This window comes from Dermacentor variabilis, chromosome 7 (assembly GCF_050947875.1).
Source record: "Dermacentor variabilis isolate Ectoservices chromosome 7, ASM5094787v1, whole genome shotgun sequence".
Classification (NCBI taxonomy): Eukaryota; Metazoa; Arthropoda; class Arachnida; order Ixodida; family Ixodidae; genus Dermacentor; species Dermacentor variabilis.
Genome location: NC_134574.1, coordinates 73917388 through 73941063, shown reverse-complemented (window position 1 = coordinate 73941063; position 23676 = coordinate 73917388). Strand labels below are relative to the sequence as shown.

Here is a 23676-nt window from a genome sequence, read left to right as displayed (position 1 = left end):
GGTGGGCCAACTTGAAAGTCGGCTGTGGTCTAACTTCGAATTTTCGGATGCCCCAACGTTCAAATGAATGCTGCTGGGCGTCCTTGTACTTATGAACACCTCGCGGGCAAGCGAGTATGATGAGACACTGGCCCGTTTTCACTGGACCTTACCGCAGTCAGAACACAGGCGCGCGAGTTTGCGTGGACAAGGAACGCGCGCATAACACAGGGTTGCGAGCGCGACAGCGAGGGGGACATGGCATCGCGACTGCTCTGCTGCGTCGAGGCGCGCTCGGGCCCGATGTTCCGGCTATTGGTACCATTGTATTGAAAAAGCCGGATGGAGCGAGAAAATCTGACCATTCTCTGGTAAAGCCTAAGAATTCTTTGCCACAGGAAAGGCCACGCGCAGGTGCGCATCAGGTAGGAAAAACAAGTGAGCAAAACTAAGCAAAACCGAAGTCACAGCCGAACCAAACAATGCTTACGCATTAGTAGACTCAGAATTTCTGTAGCTTTCTTAAAGTACACGTTCTACTTTCAGATAAGACAAGAGATTTTTTCAGTAATAAAAAAATACACGCGCTTTTCAACATGAACCCCCTGTTATAGGTATTACATAATAAGCGGGATACAGGGTTGAGTATATACAACGTAATTCACAACAATTAATAAAACACTGTGGTGCACAAAATAAGAAGTACTTGTTATACATAGTTTTCTGCACTGTGATCACGAACACGTGGTGAGAATGAAAACGGCCATGTGATGGTGATGATTTCTGGAAAAAGGCTTGATATGTTCAAACATTCATTGAAATCAACCACATTATAGTCGGTTTGAGGGCGCCGCTGTAGAGTTTCGTGTTAGAAGCCGCTCTCAGGTACCACTTCTTTTGTAGTTCACAAGAAAAATAACGCCGTGTCATGTCGTGACGTATGAGCCATGACATGACGAAGACCGCGCCTAAAATCGAAGTGGTCATGGCCAACAAATCTGGAGGAGACTTAAGCTGCGTCTTTAATAGTGGAACGCCATAGCATTCAAAGATCCCTGACTGTTTCTCACGCTTCCCGGCAACTGCTGCTTATGTAACCGTAATGTTTACCTGGAAACGCTGGGGCCGAACGCTATACACGATGATGAACTTTCTGGTAGAAACGCCGCCTCCAGCGCGGGCCGGTGTTCTGTTATATTTTCGCCCTTTTAATATTTCAGCCTGAAAAAAAAATTAAGACAAAAGGCGTGGGCTATTGGATTTTTGTTTCCTTACATTTGTTTGTGGGCTGTCATTCTCAAAATTTTCAGGAGTAACTTTATGAAGAATGTAAAACATGGTAAGAGCAAATTTTGTGAAAGAAGAACTGCAGCGCACTACCGAATATACACGGCCATTTTCGTTGAGATGACGCTCGGCGCCGGACGCCAACACCGTATATTTTGCGATACGGGGTCATTGATGCCATCACGTTAATAGAAGTGACAGTGTACCTCATTCAGCCGTGTTTAAAGCTAAAAAGACAAAGCAAAGAAAACCAAAAATTTGACAAAAGCAAAGCGAAGAATAAAGTTCATGTGATGCCTTGTATCTATAAAGTGTCGCACAATACCAACAAAGTTGCTGGGCGGCATGGTGTAGAAATAATGTTTTCCGCTCGTGTAAGCTGTCAGGAGTGTTCATGCGCATTGAACACGTGGGAACGAAGAAAGAGGACCGCAAAACCAAGAATGTGAACAAATGCGCTAAGGCCTCGACTTATATTATGTACAAAATCCCGTTGACGCGTGGTAAGGTCTGTATCGGCCAAACCGGCCGATGCATCAATGACCAGATTCGCGAGCATTGTGCGTGGACCAACTGTCACGGACCTGGTCACCTGGCTTTTCACTGTCGTCAGTGTAGCTGTGCAGCATTTTTTTGAAAATGTAACGATACTTGGCAGAAGCAGGACGAAAACTGAAACAGAAATACTTGACGCGTTTCATATCTGCGAACGAGATGAAGGGAAATGCATCAGTGTTCCTTCTATCTCTCTGAGCGATAAAGAGATAGCTTGCTTCAAAGACTGAGCTTTAAACTAAGGAAGTAGAATAAGATAGGGCAAATAACGTGTCTATCAATTTCAGGATTTTTTTAGATATACCTGCGAGCATTGCGCATACGTCAGAGGCTTGATGTTCGATGGCTGGCACGACATTGGCAAAGTCAGTCTCAAAAACCAACAAGTCGTGCTAAGTGGCCGTGAAGCCTTGGTAATAGCTTCAGATTCACTGTGTGGGATTACTTACGTAAGTCGGCTGTTATAAGGTACCGCATACTCATTGCTTAAAATTACAGTTCGTATATTATTAGGCGTTTGCGCTCTTTTCCGTGCGTGTAAAGAAATAAAAAAAGTTCACAATAACGAGCGGCGCTCGCGTCCCTCAATGCATGGCGGCGTGCCTCCATGAGTGCTGTTGCACGCGTGCGAAATTCTGAGCACACGTGCGAGTTAGAATCCTTAGTTTGAACTCGCTCATGTCTTCGAGAGACGACGTGCTTGTGGAAGTCCAAAGCGTCGCGTGGCTCCGGCAACACGCTGAACTGCGTTAACGTGTGAAAGCGCCGTTCCGCTTTCGAGAACCTCACTTGGCGTGGCTAAAAATACACCCTTGACTGGTTAACGACCAAACCTCTATAAACAGGCAACCACGAAAGCACGTAGCTATTATTGTAGAAATAATTCAACACTTCGGAAAGCGACAGTAGTAGAAGCATCGGCTTCATATACAAAATAATATTTTCCCGCAGCTACGCCCGCACTTGCCGTTTGCTCTCCGCCAATGCCGGCGTGTATTCGCTGTCGCGCTCCCCTGTCAGCGTTTTCAGCATGCTTCCAGTGAACGACTATATCGTCACTGCAGATCGAGAAATTTTTATTAAAAAAATGTTCCACGGCGTATGCCACGTTACCGCTACGTGATCGGACACTCGGACCGGTAAGCTTCCCGTTGCACTAAACGAATGCGTAACACAAAAATAAGTTTTGATTCCCTTTCAAAATTATTTTCATGAAGAATATTCAAATTGGAAATTTTATAGGCTATCCGGATGAGAAGAGTCCGCATTCAAAGTGCGCGCTAAGAAATGTGACATCATGCAATTACGTAATTAATTCTATGGCGTTTTGCAGACATGGCACTACTGCCGTCCATAGTGTCGTGTCCACGGTAAACAGCACGAGACGCACAAAACGCGGCGTTTGTGACTATGCACGTGGCTAATATACGGCCGTCCTAAAGAAGCCTAACGTCTTTATTGAAGGCTCCGGATATGCAAATTTCGAGGACAGTCAAAGCTAATTGAAATGAAGCGTCAAGTGAAGACGCCTGAAAGATAACAATCGTTGATACACTCTGCCGTGAAATTGCCTCGTACAATCGATTCTCCTCACAGATCAAGGATCCTGTCCGGGTGCTCATCACCGGTGCTGCAGGTCAGATCGCCTACTCCCTGGCGCCCCTCATCGCCAAGGGCTACGTGTTTGGTGAGAAGCAGGCGAGTTGGATTCCGTTACATCTGACAGCATTGACTAGCATTATTCAGCACTAAAGAACTTCGGGAAGAACCTACCATAATAACGCTTAAAGGAGGGCCTGCAGTTGGTTGACCACGAGTCAAGCATCGTGAGAAAGAAATGAAGCAAACTGTAACAATCTGGACTTTCGCTGAAAAAGAAACCACTTCCGGCAGAACCTATCTCTGGATGAATGTCCGCGTTAATGCGGTGAATATTGAAGCAATTAGCCACACTCCGCATTTCCGTCGCCGAAACGCGTCATGTATGCGGTGGGTATGCAGCCGGACTCCTATCTCCCGCATTCCTCTGGACACGTTGCGCCATCAGGCTTCGCCGCCGCGAAGTCAGCGTATGGCACGCGTCTCAATATCAAATCACATGATGTCAATTGGAAATTCGACTCCGTTCAGCACCAGATACATTTTAAACATTTTTTTTTGTCTGTGAAGAGCAGCACATATCTAGTGAATCAAGTTGGCGTGAAAGACGTTTTTTTTAATTTTTTTTTTCAAGAGCGACAGATACCCAGAGTTGGCCCAACTGTTTTTTGAGCTTGGCTCCCTTGCACAGCCGATCGATGTTCCACCTGTTCTACCACGAACTACCCAGTGATCCAAGTTGGTGGGAAGACGGTTAGGGATATAGAAGCAAACATCCCGAATAGTTCTTCTTCTTTATTAGAACAGAAGATATACAATTCAAATCTTTGGTCAGCCCGCCAAAGCAATGATACTTTTGAGCGGGACTGGGCAGTGCTATGGCCCGAATGACACAGTTTTGTGCTTTAGGTTTGTTCGTGAAACTTTCAAAAAATGGTAATCGCATTAACATTGGCTGAGGCCCAGCACCTTTCCTGTTTTTCGGATGTTTGCCTTAAACCTGCTTAAAAAATAAATGATTAAGGTATAAGGAAGAAATTAGACAGTAAGGGCGCTGGACTAACAACGACTGTAAGTCCAGGGACATTCCGGTCTTACTGATTTTTTTCCTTAAGCCTTTTACCATTGGAAATCAAGGTGCATTGCACAAATAAATGGTGAGTCCGCAGAATATTTTCTCTGCTGCTTGCAGCATCACCGGGGCACCGCCGGGCTGAAACATCACGTTCCAGCTCGGCTGCGGCTGAGGCTCAAAGTACAACAGCGAAACAATCCACATTTGTGGTTAGAGACAGTAATACCACAATAATTATATTTATAATAATAATTATTATTATTATTATCTAAATTCACGGCCACTGCACTACGAAGGCCTTTCCCAGCGCTCTCCAATTATCCCTGTCTTGTGCGAGCTGACAGCATCTTATGCCTGTACATTTTCTCATTTCATCGCACCATCTCTGCCATCTGCGACAGCACTTCCCATCCCTTGGCACCCATTCGGTCAATCTAACAGACCATTGGTTATCTACCATACTCAGCACATATGTCTGTCCCAACTTCATTTCTTTCCTCCTAAAGCCAACTAGAATATCGTATAGTGCCGTTTGCTCTCTAATTTACACCGCAGCCTTCCTGCCTCTTCACGTAACGCTTAACATGTTTCTTTCCATCAGTCGTTGCGCGGTCCTTAAATTCTTCAGTAGTTCCTTTGTTAACCTCCAAGTTTCTTCCCCGTATGTTAAAACCTGTAGGATGCAACAATTGTATACTATGTTTTTTTTTTTGAATAACGCCAGAAAGCTGGCAATCATGACTTCATAATGCCTGCTGTATGCGCCCCAATTCATATTCATAGATTTATTTTTCGTGATCAGGGTCTTCTATGACTAAGGGGTCTAGATTAACGCACTATTACATGTATTTTAGGGGCTGGCTGCCAATCACGATTTCTCGTTCTCGATAGCATGAATTTTGCAAGGCGTTCTCGTGCGAAAGCCATGGCCACCTTTCTTCACGAGATGCACGCTAATATCGCTCGTAACATGCAGGCGGACGCAATATTTCTTTTTATTTTGCGAAGGCATTTGGTAAAATTCTACGCCAACGAGTCATACTTGTGGGGACCCCTTTTGGGACCCCTGTCTCCCGTTCACGCGCGACTTGGGCCATTCGCCTGCGTGATCGCTGGGGACACACAGTTCCAAGCCTTATTTTGGATAGCGTACATTCCCCGCGGCCGCTGGCGCCGGCGCGACGCGGAGCCTGCTGCTTGCGCGCGCGGCTCACCGCGCGTAAGAACAGTGCCTGAGGAGCGGGCCCCTCTCGCCCTCTCTTCGGCTTCTCTCTCCTTCAGCATCGGAGGTGCGCGGGCACTTTCGCCCGGAGAGATTGTCTTTCGGTGCTCTTGGCTGTCGGACGATGCTCACAGGGGCGCGAACCCACTTGGTCCCGCGCCCCTCTGAGCAAGGCGGCCCCCTTCTGTGTGGCGAACCTGCTCGGAAGACCCAGCGGGGCGGAGCAGGCTTCCCGGGAGCTTTCACCCGTAGTCTGCGACTGCCACCCCAGTGCCGTATTCCTGTACTGTACGCGCATTTTGAACATAACAGGGAATAAACCCCCATTCGTTGGTGCCACGGCTGGAGTCGTCTCTACGCCTTGCCGGTGAGTCAGCGAACCCGCCGCGGCGCCCCTTCGCGTGCGCTGCGGAGTGGGGACCAGCTACGTGTCTCCTTAGGCCTTAGCTAGCCGGGTCTGGGCACGTTAGCCCGAAGCCCCACATACTAAAGCTTAGTCACTTGAACATACATCCTGACATTCTTGCATGGTTCAAAGAATGCCTGATTAACCATTCCCAAATCGCTTTTATTAACAACCACAACTCTGATTCCCCCCCCCCCCCCAGTAACGTCAGGTGTCCCGCAAAGATCCTCCTTCTGGCTCCTGTTCTTGAAAAATTCAAGGGGCACTTATTTATCCGTACGTGCATGAATGTGAAAGAATTGCGACCACCAACGATACTTGGATATTAGGGCCCAACGAAAGTTTGTGGGTTCGACTCCCACCCGAGGTCGTGGGTTCGAGTGCCTTAATGACCTCTACCTAATTAAGTGTGCCTTAAAATTATTTTCTCCTTAGTTAACACCAAAGGGCGTGTGTGCGACTCCCGCCAAAGGTCATGGGTTCATAGCTTTTTTGTATCATCGTGTAGTCACGCCGCCAACGCCGCATTTTCTGCCTCATGGGCCGTTTAATTCTTTCGCTTAATGACTATTAACGATGTGCCTAAGCACGTATCCTCCCACATCCGCATGTTTGCTAACAACTGCATCATCTATCGCACCGGCACTTGCGTCTCTGACCAACAAGAGCTACAGACTGACATTGACCACGCGCTAAACCGGGAAATGAAGGGCTATAATGATATTCGACGCTAATAAGCGCAAATCTGTATCCTTCTCCCGCCGCTCTAACACAATTAATTTTTTTTGTTATCAATTTCTGAGTTTTCTGTAAAAGGCATTAACTCATTCAGAATCTTAGGTGGCACGTTGTGCATTGACTTGTCCTGGCGTACGCATAGCACTAACATTATCTCATCTGCCCATAAGACGCCAAATTTCTTGACGCGCAACGCTTCCCTTGCCTCCGAACATGTAAAACATCTCATGTGTAAATCACTAGTTAGACCAAACCTTGAGTATGTATTCTTCATTCAAAGCCCACACCAAGCTGATCTCACCAGCGCTCTAGAAGCAGCTCAGTAAGGCACGGCTAGATTCATTAATCCACTTTGTCATTAACACGTGAGCTTGTCATCATTAAAGGCAAACTATAATTTATCGCCTCTTTCTATTCGCCTTCGAATGGTCACACTGTATTTGTCGCACAAGTTATTTGACCTTTCTCTCGGTATCTCTTATATCTAACACTTGGCACGCGTATCTCATTGCACCAGTCATGAACTTCAAGTTCCACGCCCACGCGCTCGTACTTTTCAATTCTCCTCGTTCGTTTTCCCACGCGCAGCATCGGAATGGAATGGCCTTTCCCGCCAAATTGCTTCCATCAGCTCACCATCACCATCATCCCCTCACCACGCGCACCTGGCCCTTCTCTGGATCGCACAGCGCCGGCGGAGCGGCAGTCGCTCGCTAGCACTTTCGCAGCGGCCCTAACAGTCAGAGCTCTGACCCCTAACCCGCGGTTCCCAGTGAGTTGCGACCCCGGCGGGTTCAGGCCGGGGGGACACGGCGAGTCTCGACCTAAGGTGTTTATTCACCTTACAGTACAAGTACCAAATGGACAACAACAGCAAACACAAACAACAAACAGAAATACAAAACAAAACCACAGCGGCGGAGCGTTCCGCACGTCTGAGGCGACAGAAACCGCACAGTGTTGCAACCACAAAAGAGGCTGATAAGAGTTCAGCTCATCCAGAGTGGATCCACGCTCGGGCTCTGGGGCGGTCAGTCACTCACAAAGGCCGAGCGCAGCAGGGGGACGGCGTGCGGCGGTCTCTGCGGCTGAATTGAGATGCGGCCAGCCGCCAGCTCCTCAGCCGAAAGACAAAGATGCATCGGAGGAATAGCGCTTCTCCCCGAGCGGCGGAGAGGGAGTCTCCCCGGTTCCACAGCGTATCTCGTGACACCTGCCCTGACCTTACCTTCGTGCGCAATACTGGCCCAGTCGTTGCGCACGAGCCTTTGGAGGAGCACCTTGGTAGTGACCACTACATTGTGGCGACCACCTTGTCATTACGGGGTGCGCGCAGGCCCGAGCGAAATATGCGTATAACGGATTGGGCGGAATTCAGGGAGCGTCGCCAGGACCCACCTGAGCGCCAAGGGTACGAACGCTGGCTTGACTCTATCGCACAAGATCTAGAGGCCACCACGAGCACACTGCGCACCACAACCGAGACACCAGACATAGACCCGCATTTACTTCATCTTTGGAACGCCCGCAGAGGGTTGACACGACGATGGAAACGACAACGCCTCAAGCGCAAACTTAGGAAACGTATAGATGAAATTACACGGGAATCTCAGGAGTATGCAGAGATCCTTGCGAGGAATAACTGGCGAGGATTTAGCGATCGCCTCTCAGGCACATTGAGCACAGCAGAAACGTGGTTGATTCTTCGCTCACTCACAGATCCCACCACAACAAAGGGAAAAACATTTCAACAGCTGCACATCCTAATGCACGAGTACAGGGACGATGTCTCGACACTCCTCAGAGAGCTAAAGAAGCATTTCATACCCACAGGCCCGCCACCGCAGCACCCTGACTATCCTTATGTAGGCGAGGCAAACGAATTGCACGATGCAGACATCACATCGGACGAAGTGCGGGTGGTCCTACAAGACCTACGCCGCAACACGGCACCGGGAGCCGACCACATCCGATTCGCCACCTTTCGTAATCTCAGTGAAGCGGATGTTAACCACCTCACCCATATCTTCAATGATTGCTGGCGCAAGGGCATGCTTCCCCAAGCATGGCGGCACGCCGACATCACACTAATCCCCAAGCCGGGCAAGCCTGTTAAAGTTGAAAACTTACGACCCATCTCCCTAACATCCTGCATTGGTAAGCTCACGGAGCATGTACTCTTGCGGCGTCTGCAGCCCTTCCTCGAAGAAAAATCATTCTTTTCTAACTCACAGTTCGGATATCGGGCTCATCTGTCTGCCAAAGATGTGCTTTTACAATTGCGGGAAGAGGTCATAGGACCTCCGTCGTTCGCTCAATCGAGAGCACTCATCGCCTTAGACCTAAAAGGGGCATTCGATAATGTTGAACATGACCTCATCCTTCGCAATGTTGCACATTCACACTGTGGAATTCGTATGTACAACTATATCCGCGCATTTCTTCGAGATCGCACAGCCACCGTAGGAATGGGACCGCATCGATCCGGTACGATTCACCTTGTAGGACGTGGGACACCCCAGGGCTCAGTTCTTTCCCCTACTCTATTCAATATCGCGCTCGCAGGGCTCCCCCGGCTACTCGACCAGATCCCTGATGTCGTCCACGCTATTTATGCGGACAACATTACTATCTGGTCGACGCGGGGCTCCGACGGAGCCATCCAAGACCGACTGCAGCAAGCAGTCGATACAGTTTCCGAGTACGCGAGAAAATGCGGCTTAAGATGCGCTCCGGAAAAGTCGGAGCTCATAATCATTCGCCCCCGAAGCCGTTCCTCTACTCCCCCTATCACTGTGCACGTGGATGGCACACCGATACCACAGGTCAATCGTGCTCGTATCCTCGGCCTACACTGTTTCCCTTCTATCCAGACAGATTGAGAATTCTGGCCATGATCCGGAGGGTCTCCAACAGGCGCTCGGGCCTTCGAGAAGAGGACCTGCTGCACTTGGTGGAGGCATGCGTGATCAGCCGCCTTACATACCATCTCCCATTTCAGCGGTTGACCCAAGCGCAACAACTTCGCATAGACGCAATGATTCGCAAAACGACGAAGCTGGCCCATGACCTCCCGAATTATACTTCCACACGCCGTCTCCTTAACTTAGGGACACATAACACACTAGGCGAGCTGCTAGAGGCACCTTGGGTCAGCCATCGCCAGCGCCTCCTACTCACTCCTACTGGCTGCCATCTTCTCACACGGCTAGGATACTCTGTCCCTCCCCTTGAGTCTGAAACCCGTCCAACAATCTTGTAGTCAGCGATACGCCAAGCACTAAGTATTCATCCATTGCCACGTAATATGCACTCCGAGCATGACAAAGGGCGGCGCAAAGCCCGTGTACGATACATTGGCCGCATGCTTGCAAACAACCCGGAAACACATACTTTATACACGGACACATCACGCACTCAAGAGGACTATACCTCGGTAGTTTTGGATGGCATCGAATCCCTGAGAGACTCTGCTGCAATGCGCGGAACAAATGCCGCTTACGGAGAAATTCTCGTTGTTGCTCTTGCAATTCGATACGTCATCCGTGTTCCTGAGGAAGTGTATATATTGACGGACTCGCAACAGGCGTGCCGGGCGTTCCTATCAGGACATGGCATCCATAGAGCGGCGCACCAAATTTTCAAACAGATCCCGCAAAATACACCAACCACACCTCCCCGCATCCACTTACTCTGGACCCCTGGTCATACCTCGCTGCCGGGTAACGGACGCGCACATGCGGTTGCCCGAGAAATTTCCCTCGGGGGACTCGGCGTGGTGAGGCGACTAGTTCAGAGTGGGGGGATCCCTTGCTCCGTTACAACGACATACTCCGTCATTATACACGCATTCGTTGCAGCCACGCCGCACCACCGCCGTCCTTCTCGCGGGAGGAAGCAGTGGCATTACGCCAGTTACACACCTCAACTTTTCCAAATCTTGTCTCTCTCAATTCTACCCACACTGTTATGCAGATCGTTGCCCTGGCTGTGGCAGCTCGCCCACAATCTTCACGTCACGATTGAGTGCACTGCAAACCTCTTTCCTCCCTTGCCAACTCTCCTTTACCGCCTACGCAACAAAGAGCTGTGGGACGATGCCCTCCGCGACGGACCTCCCGAGGTCCTCCGAGCTGTGATACAACGGGCTCGAAACATCGCCGGACAGAATCATCTTAGGGACCCTGGACTGAGGGTTCCTCCCACACTGCTCTCGCCATTCAAATATTATTAATAAAGATGTTTTACTCTCTCTCTCTCCTCGGTTCCAAGAAAGGGAAAGGAGGGAACGGGACGCCTTGGGCCCAGGCGTCGCGGCCAGGCGCGAAGAGCAGCGGGAGCGGCGAAGGTGCCCTCTCCCCGCTACCCTCCGCGAACGAGCACGTGATTATCGCATGATAACCGCGTGGCCGCTCCGGAGATATCGGGATGCGCGTGCGATCCCACACACTATACTGAATAAGTCAGACCTCTTTTCGTATCTATGTAATTATACGCATTCGTTGGTTGTAATCCACCGATTGCTCAATCATATTGCATTATATATTGGATAGAGCATTATATATTTTTGGCTAAGCAAAGAAAAGTATTATGCCCTCATATTAGACATGAAGAAACGTACTTCACAACGAAAATTAGGGAGGAAGGGAGGTCGGTATCGAGCGATAAAATGGAAATATTCTACAAATAACTGCTCAATCACTCTGTACAGATGGCTAACCAGCGAAGCTGAAGCCTGCGGTCCCGGTGTTTATTACTGGGTTAATCCAGACGGTTCATTAAACGACTACTTGTTAGGCTGCCGGATCCTCGGTACGCAGTTGCGGGTTGCGCTCGGCTGCACGGGCCTGTTCTTGTGCCCGGGCTGCAGCATCGGCACGGCGTAGACGAGCTCTTTCCCCTTTCTGCTCGCGGCGTTGCTTATCGGACGCTGCTTGCTCCTAAGGAGTACGTATGACGCGTGGCCTGCCCATTTCGGAGCCAGCGAGAAACTGCTGCGTGCGCGCTCGGCTGTGAAGGAGGGAAACGACATCACTACTGGCGCAGCCAATCGGGCGCCTCTCTTTCCTTTTTTTTTTTGTTGTTGCGTAAGCACATGGAGTTACGCTGGAGGAGTTTTCAGCGTACAGGCGACAGAAGGACGGACGAATCGGCTAGCCATTACAGCTTCACTGTAATAATGGCACTATGTTCACGCAAGGTGTTAATCTATGACCTGCAGTTTTCTCCTCGGTAAGTTTTCTCCTCGGCTTTTCTGATTTCGCATGAAGAGGAAGAGACATGAAAGCTTCTGAAGAACTTTTTTTCAGCATACGAGTATATTGGTGGAATGCACACACACACGCACGCACGCACGCACGCGCACACACACACACACACACACACACACACACACACACACACACGCACGCACGCACGCACGCACGCACGCACGCGCGCACACACATACACACTAAAAGAACGCTGGGTTGTTAAGCGTTGGTTATGCCTCCCTTTGGTAAACGAGAGTTGGTTGTGTATTGTTTGTATTTTGCAGACATACAGTTCACAAGGGCGGCGGTTTCGGCTAGTTGCTATTTCGTGAAGCGTCCTTGACGAATCTTTATTTTTTCGTTATTTCCTTTACACATTCCGATTTGTGCTTGCCTGGGTTACGTCATGTCATACCTATGCACCCAAACCAATACCCTTGTTCACACTATTTCTACAGTTTTTAGTGCCCCCCTGTCCCTGTTATTTGTTGTTTGTCTTGTTTTTGTTTATCCTTCACCTATTCTTAGTTCTATTATAATTTCAAGGACTCTTATTTTGCAGCCTGTGGTCCTGCACCTTCTAGACATACCACAGGTGATGGAAGTCCTCGGTGGCGTTGTCATGGAGCTTCAGGACTGCGCGTTCCCCTTGCTGCAAAGTGAGCCTTCTCCTTTTCTGAAGCGAAAAATAATCCAAAGCTGCCCTTTCTATTCAATTCATTATTGTTTTTCCAGACGAGAAATACAAATTTCTGGGAAGGGTTTAAAACAGATTCAGTGAGTTCAAGCAAGCCCAAATTTTACAGTGGGGTTTACGTACCATCAATAAGAGGAAGAAACTAATGATAACATTTACTAAAAAAACGTGCAGGGACTAGAAGGAAGGGTGATATATATACATGTATGCATATTGCCGCGACAACTTGGTCACATTCAAGTTGCGCGCCCTTCGTATTGGACACTGTGCACGCCGTGCCGTGGTGTTGTTCAGCAACAGGCAGCGACCTTCGTGGCACGGGTAGCCGGTTCGACCCGGCTCGCATGCGCCACGCGCACGAGGTGTCACGCGAGAAGAAAGAGGAGGACGGTTCAAGCCCAGTTGGAGAACGCGACTGCCGCGGATTTCTTCACGACCGCAGTGACATTTACTTGTGGGCACAAGTTCGCCCTTAATAAATATAGTTGTTTTATTAACATCGTTACATTTCTGGTGGAGGTGCGGGGTATGAGTCGAAGCCCCGCGAACGGAAGTGAACGTAGCCCCGACCACCAGCGAGTCCATCCCGGGGAATTGACACCTGTACACCAGCGGACCAGCCGCCGTCTTCGAGGTGACTCACCCGGATTAGGCCCTTTTCTCTTCATGCCAAGGGAAACTCGGACAACGGACGCCGCCACAATGACTAGCCAGGTAACACCGGCACAGCTGGTCGTAAGCCAACCTCGCAAGCCGCCAACATTCCATGGCGACTCGTTCGAAGACGTGGAAGACTCGTTGGAACTGTTCGAGAGAGTGGCGAGCTTTAATGAATGGAATGAGAGACAGAAGCTCCGTAACGTATATTTCTCTTTGGAAGACTTCGCAAAAACATGGTATGAAAACCACGAGCCCTCTTTGTCCTCTTGGGAGGAATTTCGACGACAACTGCTAGCAACGTAAGCCAGCACGGATCGTAAAGAAAAGGCGGAAATTGCATTTCAAGCGAGGAACCAACTCACAAGCAAGAACGTGGCTATGTACATCGAGGGCATGTCCCGCCTGTTCAAGCGTGCTGATCCGAACATGAGTGAAGATAAGAAGCTGCGCCATCTCATGCGTGGAGTAAAGTAGGAACTCTTCGCAGTTCTCGTCCGCAAGCCACCGCGCACGGTCGCCGAGTTCAGATACGAAGCAACGACTATCGAAAAGACGCTGGAACAGCGGGCTCGGCAATACAACCGTGAGGCAAGCTGTGCACCTGCCCATGTCTTTCCTGGCGGCGTGCCAAACGACCTTGAAGCCCCGCGGGAGCTCGTCCGGTCAGTGATCAGGGAAGAGCTCAACAAGCTGGAGACGCGTCAGGCTCCAACTGCACTATCTATCATCGGCGTTGTCCGGGACGAACTGAGGCAGGTCATACGGGATCCAGAGCGTGAGCCACAGCCGATGCGGCGCATCCCAACGTATATACGCCGACGTACTCAGGCAACCCGCGGTACACAGTAGTGGAGCAGTTGCGACTACCGTTCCCTACCCGCCGACAGCACGTAGTGCACCTCGTCTTGTGGAACAAAGGCCCCGAAAAAGTGACGTCTGGCGGGACCACGAGCGAGGCCTCTGTGTTTTCACTGCGCAGAAGCGAGTCACCTGTATAGGTTCTGCCCGCACCGTCAAGCTGGATTAAGGGGTTTTCCCTTAAGCGCACCATGTCCCCGAAACGGTGAACGGCCAGCGGAGATCGAAGAATACTTGTCCACGCGCCAAAGCCCCGTTACTCCTCGCCAACATCAACCACGGTAATCGTCGCCTATGCGCCACCAATCGCCTAGGCCACGCGCATTTCCAAGATTGTCTAGGCGTCGTTCACCAAGCCCACACCGGGAAAACTGAAACAAGCGACCTGTGGAGGTGAGGCCGCTGATAACCAGAGTTACGAGGATCCTCCAACGCGGTTCCAGCGCGGTGACGAGATAATTCCAGTATACAGCTGCAGCAACGAAACGATTACGTCAGATTTGCGGTTGATAATAGACGGATGCGAGCTGAATGTCTTAGTCGACACCGGCACTGATTATTCGGTAGTAAGCTTCAAGATGGCGAAGCACCTGAAAAAAGTTGTGACGCAGTGGGCTCGTCCGCAGATACGCACGGCAGGCGGTCATCCTATTACGCCCCTTGGCCGATGCACCGCAAGACTTACGATAAAAGGCTTCACTTACGTTTCTGACTTTATTGTACTGCCAGAATGTTCACGGGAACTTATATTGGGAACGGATTTTCTACAAGCTAACGGCGCCATAATTAACCTACGTAGGTCCAGTGTGTCTTTCTCGACAAAACAAGCTACACCTGTGGAAGAATCGGTGGAGCGACGTCTCGCTGCACTGCGCGTCGTTGATGATGACGTAACTGCCACCACGCTGCAGTATAATGGTTCTTGTGGAGAATGACGGATTTTACGACCGCGAAGGCATAGCGGATGAAAACATAGAGCTCCTTTTCAACAAAGGTATTTGCGTGGCTCGGGGTCTTGTTCACCCAAGCGATGGCCGTGCAAATGTCGCACTTCCGAATTTCGGAAATGAATTTCAACACATCGCACAAGGAACAGCTATTGCCTATTTCCACGAGTTCTGTGTAGTGACCGAATTATGCAGCCTAACTACAACGTCAACTGCCCTGCCAGGAACCTGTAGTGTCGACAGATCAATTACCGTCAACTCGAGAATCCCGGAAGCCCAAAAGAAATAGATATATGCTCTGATGAAGGATTTTTCTGACTGCTTCTCCACTTCCTAGAAGGTACGGCGCACGTCTGTCGCAAAGCACAGAATCATAACAGAGGGCGCCACAAGACCGGTATGCCAGCACCCGTGTCGAATTTCACCAAAAGAACGGGAGGTCATCAAGAAGCAAGCAGAGGAGATGCTTTCAGATGACGTTATTCAGCCTTCCAGCAGTCCATGGGCGTCTCCCGTAGTGCTCGTTAAGAAAAAGATAACACACTTCGATTCTGCGTCGACTACCGTAAATTGAACAGCGTAACTAAGCGGGATGTATACCCCCTTCCGCGTATCGACGATACGTTAGATCGGCTCCGATGTGCAAAGTTTTTCGCCTCTCTGGATCTCAAGAGTGGATCTTGGCAAATCGAGGTGGATGAGCGGGACCGTGAAAAGACAGCATTCGTAACCCCTGATGGCCTTTACGAATTTAAAGCGCTTCCATGCGGCCTCTGCTCCGCGCCTGCAACGTTCCAGCGAATGGTGGACACAAGTGCTCGCAGGATTGAAATGGCAGTCGTACTTAGTGTATTTGGATGATGTGGTCGTATTTTCCACCACATTTGACCAACATCTAGAGCACCTGCGACTAGTACTAGGAGCTATCCGCGCAGCAGACTTGACAATTAAGCCGGAAAAATGTCAATTCGGCTTCGATGAACTTCGGCTTCTCGAACACGTCATCAGTGCTGAAGGCGTTCGGCCAGATCCTGAAAAGACAGCAGCTGTGGCGAGGTTCCCGACACCCACACACAAAAAGTCAGTGCGACGTTTTTGGGTTTGTGCGCATACTACAGAAGATTTGTGGGAAACTTTTCAAAGATGGCTGGGCCCCTTACAATACTAACAAGAGAATATCAACCTTTCGTGTGGGAAAACGAACAACAAGACGCCTTTGACGAGTTAAGGAAACGCCTGTAAGCTTCTCCAATCCTTGCCCATTTTGATGAGACAGCCGACACTGAAGTTCATACCGATGCGAGTAAAGTTGGCCTCGGTGCCATACTAGTACAGTGGAAGAACGTCCAGGAGAAAGTAATAGATTATACCAGCCGTAAGCTCTCGAAAGCAGAGGCAAACTAAATCCGCAACCGAGAAAGAGTGTCTTGCAGTCATTTGAGCAATATGTAAATTTCGGTCCTACCTCTATGGTAAACCATTCAGAGCAGCCAGTGATCACCGTTCGCTTTGCTGGCTGGGGAATCTCAAAGATGCATCCGGACGACTAGCAAGATGGAGCCTTAGGCTTCAAGAGTACGACATTACTGTCGTATACCCTTCCTGGAGGAAGCACAGCGATGCCGACTGCTTGTCACCCGGGCCAGTCGAGACAACTGTGTCAGAAGAGGAGGATTTCCCGTTCCTTGGCATTGTTGACGCGTCACAAATCGCTCAACAACAACGAGATGACCCGGAATTGCTTCCACTTATACAGCGCCTGGAGGGACTCGACGTTCAACTCCCGCGTATTTTCTCTAGAGCGCTATCCTCGTTCTGTATGCGACGAAATGTCCTCTACAAGAGAAACTTCGAGAACAGCGAGACAAAGTTTTTGCTTGTCGTACCCAGAACTATGCGAGCAGAAATTTAACGTGCATGTCACGATGAACCGACATCTGGACACATGGGCGTGAGCTCTACATTCGCCAGGATTCGTCTGAAATACTACCGGCCTAAATTATTCGCATCAGTGCAGCACTACGTCAAAACTTGTCGCGAGTGTCAAAGGCGCAAGACTCCATCCGTAAAACCGGCAGGCCTCTTCCAGCCAATAGAGCCACCAAAAGCCCCATTCCAACAAGTCGGTATGGACCTCCTTGGACCCTTCCCAACATCATCTTTAGGCAAAAAGTGGATAGTTGTGGCTACGAATTATCTGACCCGTTACGCAGAAACTGATTTCCGGTACAGTGCAACGGCCGTCGAAGTTGCAAAATTCTTTGTCAACAATATCGTGCTCAGGCATGACGCTCCCACAGTTGTTATTACCGATCGTGGAACAGCCTTTACTGCGGACCTAATGAAATGCTTGTTGCAAATGACACATACTGATCATAGAAATACGGCGTACCACCCTCAGACAAACGGTTTAACTGAACGCTTCAACAGAACACTGACTGACATGCTTTCGATGCATGTCGACGTTGAACATAGGCTGTGGGACGAAATTTCGCCGTACATCACCTTCGCATCTAATACGGCCGCTCAAGAAGCAACACGAGTCGCTCCCTTTGAACTTGTATTCGGCCTGGAAGTAACCACAACTTTGGATGCTATGTTGCCGTTAGATGAAGAAAACAATAACTCATCTGACCTTGATGATTTCTTGCAAAGAGCCGAGGAGGCACGACAGATGGCAAGGTACCGAATACGCCGCCAACAACGCACCGACTCCAGCCGGTACAACCAGCGCCGTAGGGAAGCTCATTATCAGCCCGGTGACAAGGTGTGGGTATGGACCCCAGTGCGACGCCGTGGTCTGAAAAACTTTTGTGCCGATACTTCGGCCCTTACGAAATACTTCGTCGTATAAGGGACGTCACTTACGAAGTGAAATCCGCTGACACGAGAACCCAAGACGGCGCAACCCTACGGAAGTTGTGCATGTTGTCCGCATGAAACCCTACTAGGAAAGGTCATGAACAACAACAACAAAAAAAAAAAAACGTGCGATCCCACAGCAACCCGTACTTCCTCTCAAGCATCGGGCCGATTCGGTAATGAGGGGGATAGTGCCGCGACAACTTGGTCACATTCAAGTTGCGCGCCCTTCGTATTGGGCACTGCACGCCGTACCGTGGTGTTGTTCAGCAACAGGCAGCGACCTTCGTGGCACGGGTAGCCGGTTCGACCCGGCTCGCATGCGCCACGCACACGAGGTGCCACGCGAGAAGAAAGAGGAGGACGGTTCGAGCCCAGTTGGAGAAAGCGACTGCCGCGGATTTCTTCACGACCGCAGTGACTTTTACTTGTGGGCACAAGTCCGCCCTTAATAAATATCGTTGTTTTATTAACATCGTTACAACATATACACCAAAAAGAACGGAACCGCGGGGCCCGATTTTTGGTAATCACAACCATAGGAAGTAAACATACACAAAGGAATTCATAGGGTAAATTAGTTGTCTTGGGAATTTAGACCTGACAAATGAAGGAAAACGAAAGTGTACGAAAAGGCAACTGCTCGCGTATCGGATAGGAAGCCACGTCTTTCCTTTACGCATTGCGATGCTCTTACGAAATGAGCTACCACCGCACCGTTAGCATATATATATATATATATTTGTATGTGTGCCTGTGTGTGTGTATGCGTATTTCGCGATTAAGAAGAATCACGCCCCTCGCTTACCCTTCTTGTGTCGTTCACACACACGCGCCACACGCATATATATATATATATATATATATATATATATATATGCTGTGAGCGTTATTTGTGCATATCGTCATTGTCATTTGTACACACGACTCATCAAGGCCCACCTGACTGGCCGCTCGAGGCACTTCGCGTGTATTCGCGGGCTTCTTTCACGCTCGGAAACACACTTTATTGCAGCACGTATTGAGGAACAGAAAGCTTTGTTGGGTGTTTTTCATGTCGCTCTACAATTTTCTCACTGGTACTTTTCATGAAATTGTAATATTTGAGTAGTTGATTAAATAATTAAGACTAATTATCTAATTATGCGGAATGAAAAAAAAATCATTTGAGTATCTCCAAGTGATCGAAAGCCACATTACCTTTGTTCTGTCCACCTACGTGGCATTTATATATATTTAAAATATGGCTGACCTCCCTGCCTTTCCTCTTTATCTCTCTCTCTCTCCCTAAACTCTGGCTAAAATTAGCTGAAATACCCTGCATACATATTTGAACAAGAAGAAAGGAAACCGAGGTGCCCGATATTTCTTTGTCATATCATAAGAAACAGTGACACCAAGGACAGTATACGGTAAATCATGTGCAATTCTTAAAGGGACCCTGAAACGCTTTTGACGATTTTCTACAAACGTACTGAGTCGTTAGAGTAGGTCCTTCTGATCATTAATTGACACATCTAAGTGCTCTGCGTAAAGCGTGTAATTTATTATAAGGTTTTAAAAATGCACATCGCTGCCGATCGCAGCGCACTGCTCGGCGGAATTTTAAGCCGCCCCTACCCATATGACCAAAATCACCCATATGATGTCAGTGGGGCGAGCTATCCGATTGGCTGACCAGGGCGCGTGATCGATAATTTTTCCAACTTTATGGTAAACAAATGATCTTCGTAATAGTTGGAATGTTAGTTAATTTGTTTTTATGAAAAGAAAGTAGCATAAAGAGAATGCACAAGAACAATTTTTCAGTACACTTAAGCACTTCCGGCACACAGCAAGTGTCGTCTGCTTGTGTTACAACGTACTCCATTTTGACGAGAGCTCCGCGGTCACAGTTGGTCTCAGTCTTTTCGCGAGCACTATGATTCGACTTTGTTGCCTTGTGGACTGCAAACGTAGCGACTGGCAATATGTCAAGCTGCGACATCGTGTCCCTCTGCAAGGCAGCGTACGAGCGAACTGGCTGCTGCGCATCGGACTACCGCTATCCGATCGGCGCCAGGATTTGCGCGTTTGTGGCCGTCACTTTACACCGGAAGATTACTAACGCAACAGCGTTTCGCGAGTCCCGTATTAGGGCAAACGTAAGCGCAAGGGGACAGGGTCTGGCCGCTTGACTGTGCCGTAACGGGATGAGTCGAGATGAGCAGAAAGGCAAATGTGAATGGTCTGCACGGTGCAGCCACCTGGTGGCATAGAGCGCAACCATACACAGTAGCAGCAACGAAGCGTATTCTTCTTTGCTGCTGGTGCGTATTTTTCGCAGGAGTGTAATCATCGACACGTTGTTTTTATAAATGTTTAAAATGTTTTGCACTTGGTTAGAGCAATATTAGCGCTTTGTTTGGCTGGTTAAGCGCTGCGCCAACGAGTGTCTGGACCGTGTAGACCGATCAGGCCGCTCACGTACGTCTACGCCAAAGTTCCTTCATCAGCTTGAGTTTATGCCTCCAGTGATTTGCCGAAATGACCAGCTTGCCTGTGGTTAACGGAATACCAGACACGTTCGGCGCTATGACAGAATGCTCGCAACGCACGCTGCTTCGATAGCTCTCGCTTGGGGTCGACAGCCAAGCGGCTAACGGAGAGGTCTCGCGCGGGCGGGGGCGGGCTCCAAAACAACCGGAAGTGGACGATGTGACGTCGCATCGTGACGCAGGACCAGTGAAGGCGGAGCGTAGCCCCGCTCGCTCGGCGAACGAGTTGAGGAGGAAAAGCGTGGATGGGGAGGAGGGTAACTTCTAATCGCTTGTAGCTCCATTAATACGTAGCGCTTCACTTAAATTGTGGTGCGAATGTTCTACTTAAGCTGTACCCTACGCGTCTACAAAATTTGTCCGAACCGTTTCAGGGGCCCTTTAATAGAATTGAAGAAATGAAAAATAAATTGAAATGAAAGTGCATGAAAATACAACAAATTCAACGTTAGTCCTTGTAGTTAAACATAAATGCCGCAGAAAGTAGATTGGAAAATGGCCCCACGGTAAGAGTGGTTCATGCATAATGAGAAGACGTGGGTTCGTATTTCACCTGTGGCCAGTTATATATATATATATATATAATGTGTGTGTGCTAATTGCTAATAATTGTGCGCTAATATAACATGACAAGAAAGCACAAATGTGCCGTTCGGCTTCTAATAGGATTGGCATGCCCACGCCTAGAGAACAAGAAAATGCACCTAGATACAACCCAATGGCCAATAATCGCTCGCATTTCTGCTTTCTATTCATGATTTTTTTTCACTTAGCCCTGTAAGGCCCAAACCCAGTTGCACGTAAGGAAAATAAGAAGGCATTTGTTGACATATTTGTAAAAAAGAAATATTTTTTTCATGTATATTTAACTATAAAAATTAAATCATCACTAATTGGTTTCCTAAACTGTGCACAGCTGATACTTTATTCCAGCATGAGACTAACACAACTACGTGCTTTGATTGGGTTTGCCACGCTTCAGTCAGCATTTTGTGCGAGACATCAAGCTCAACGTAGCATACATGATACATCGGATATTAGAGGGTTAAAATACGCTTAAAACTTTTTTTTACTTTACCAATCACTGTACACATGATGATGACCACGACGATGATGAACCATCATTTTTTTTCCTCAACCTACCTAGACATCGTGGCCACAGACGACGAAAAGATTGCCTTCACGGGCATCGACGCAGCCGTCCTGTTAGCCTCAATTCCTTTGAAACAAGGCGCGACGCGCAAGGATCTGCTGGCTCCCAACGCCAAGATCTACCAGAGCCACGCGCGCTACCTCGACCTATACGCCAAGAAGTCCGTGAAGGTGAGCGACCACCATGGGCACATTTCATGGCTGAGATTATCTAAACTTTAGAGCATCGGTTTCCCAAGAGTCAGATGAGTGTGTATGGCACCGTGAGCAATAAAAATTACGAGCTCCTTTAACGAAGGCATTCGACCAGAGGTGACCTCGAAGGGGAAATTGGTGGTCAATATACCAAAACAGCATTCGCTCACGCAGGATGCACGATTATTTTTCGCCACCTTTCTTCCCACCCCGCAGTTCACGCCTAGACTATATAGATATGGTGCGATCGTTTATCAGTCTGCTGCATCCAGTGCTTTAAAGATGCTATTTCCTGTGCAACACCTTTGTGTTGAATTAATGCACTGCGTTACTTACATTTTACAATGTGAGCACCATTATCGTAGGCAAGGTAACAGAGAGTTAACTGGTTTCTTGTTTCACCATATTGTACAACAGTTAATCGGTGGACGTATCAAGCATCCGGATACGACCAGGTAAATGTCTAATTCACACATTGTCGCAGTGCCTGTTGCAGATATACAACACCTGTCTTTTATGATGTGTTTTTCCTCGCGAAAGGCAATGCACAAATGTAATAGCAGTATATTAGAAGGGTGAGAGCATGATTTGTTCATTTGTCACCCAACTTCCATCCTATCCGTTTTTCCTCTTTCATTGGCCATTATAATATTATAAACTCAGCGCAATACGCTTTCCAGGGAACAAAGACGACCGAATTTGTCCGTCTGGCTCAAAAAACAGTGCACTCTAAAAAACTTCGAAACCAAAAGCACAGTGTAGGATGGCTTTCTGCTTTTCACTCAAGTTTCTGAGAGCATTCACTGTCAGATGTGTCTTAAATATGCCGTTCATACCAGTCCCCGTATTTCTTCATCGATCTCCTGTCGATGTCGTGAATCACGCCAACAGACATATAGCTTTGATTGAACACTGCCCTCACAAAAAATATTGTTGGTACGTTATTGAATTGTCATTTATCAATGTCAAAAAGCTGCATTGAAAGCACATTGTAGTGTTGTTGAAACACCTTTGAGTAAGTAGTTAAGTGTTGCTAAGTGACCCGCGACATTTTGTCGAAACACCACCGAAGCATTTCAATTGAAACATCATTGGTGAAATGCTGAAACCGTGTCGAATGACAAAACTGAAATGCCATCGAAGTATTGTTGAAGAAGTGATGAACGTCAACTTTGAAAGCCCATTGAGCTATTGTTGAAATGTGTTGTCTGTCAATATTGAAACCCAAATGAAGCATTGTTGAAGATGTGAACGGCAACGTAGGAAGCCCGTTGAAGTATTGCTGAAATGCATTGTGTCGATATGAAATCCCATTGAAATATCGTTGAAGCTGCATTGAACATGAACATTGCAGTTATGTTCAAAGACCACTGAATTATGCCCTCAATGTTTATTGAGCTTGTTTAAAACTGCGTTTTCATTAAAATATTGCCGAGCTACGTTGTTTCACGTTACCTTTGCTGTCGCGTTGATGTATATTTGCATATGAAAGCACAGGGGCAAATTGAAACATAGGTGCTTCTGTATTGCACGCCTAGATCACCCTGGGCTTAAAAGCATGCTCCCAGATTGCCTGAATAAGCCATATTGTAAAGCTGCTAGCAGAACTGTTATGCCAGTTTTTCATTTAGCAACACAGCTAAGCCATTGGTCAT

General features: G+C 48.4%; 1 protein-coding gene across 1 annotated transcript in view; it reads left to right on the top strand.

Moving 5' to 3' along the window:
* The first annotated feature begins 237 nt into the window (after positions 1 to 237).
* The window catches only part of LOC142588694 (malate dehydrogenase, cytoplasmic-like), a 43098-nt gene continuing 19659 nt past the window's right edge, over positions 238 to 23676 (top strand). Inside the window, exons 1-4 of the mRNA XM_075700514.1 lie at positions 238 to 297; positions 3418 to 3519; positions 12676 to 12772; positions 21822 to 21997. Coding sequence (XP_075556629.1) covers positions 238 to 297; positions 3418 to 3519; positions 12676 to 12772; positions 21822 to 21997 — 435 coding nt within the window. The remainder of the gene's footprint in view (positions 298 to 3417; positions 3520 to 12675; positions 12773 to 21821; positions 21998 to 23676) is intronic.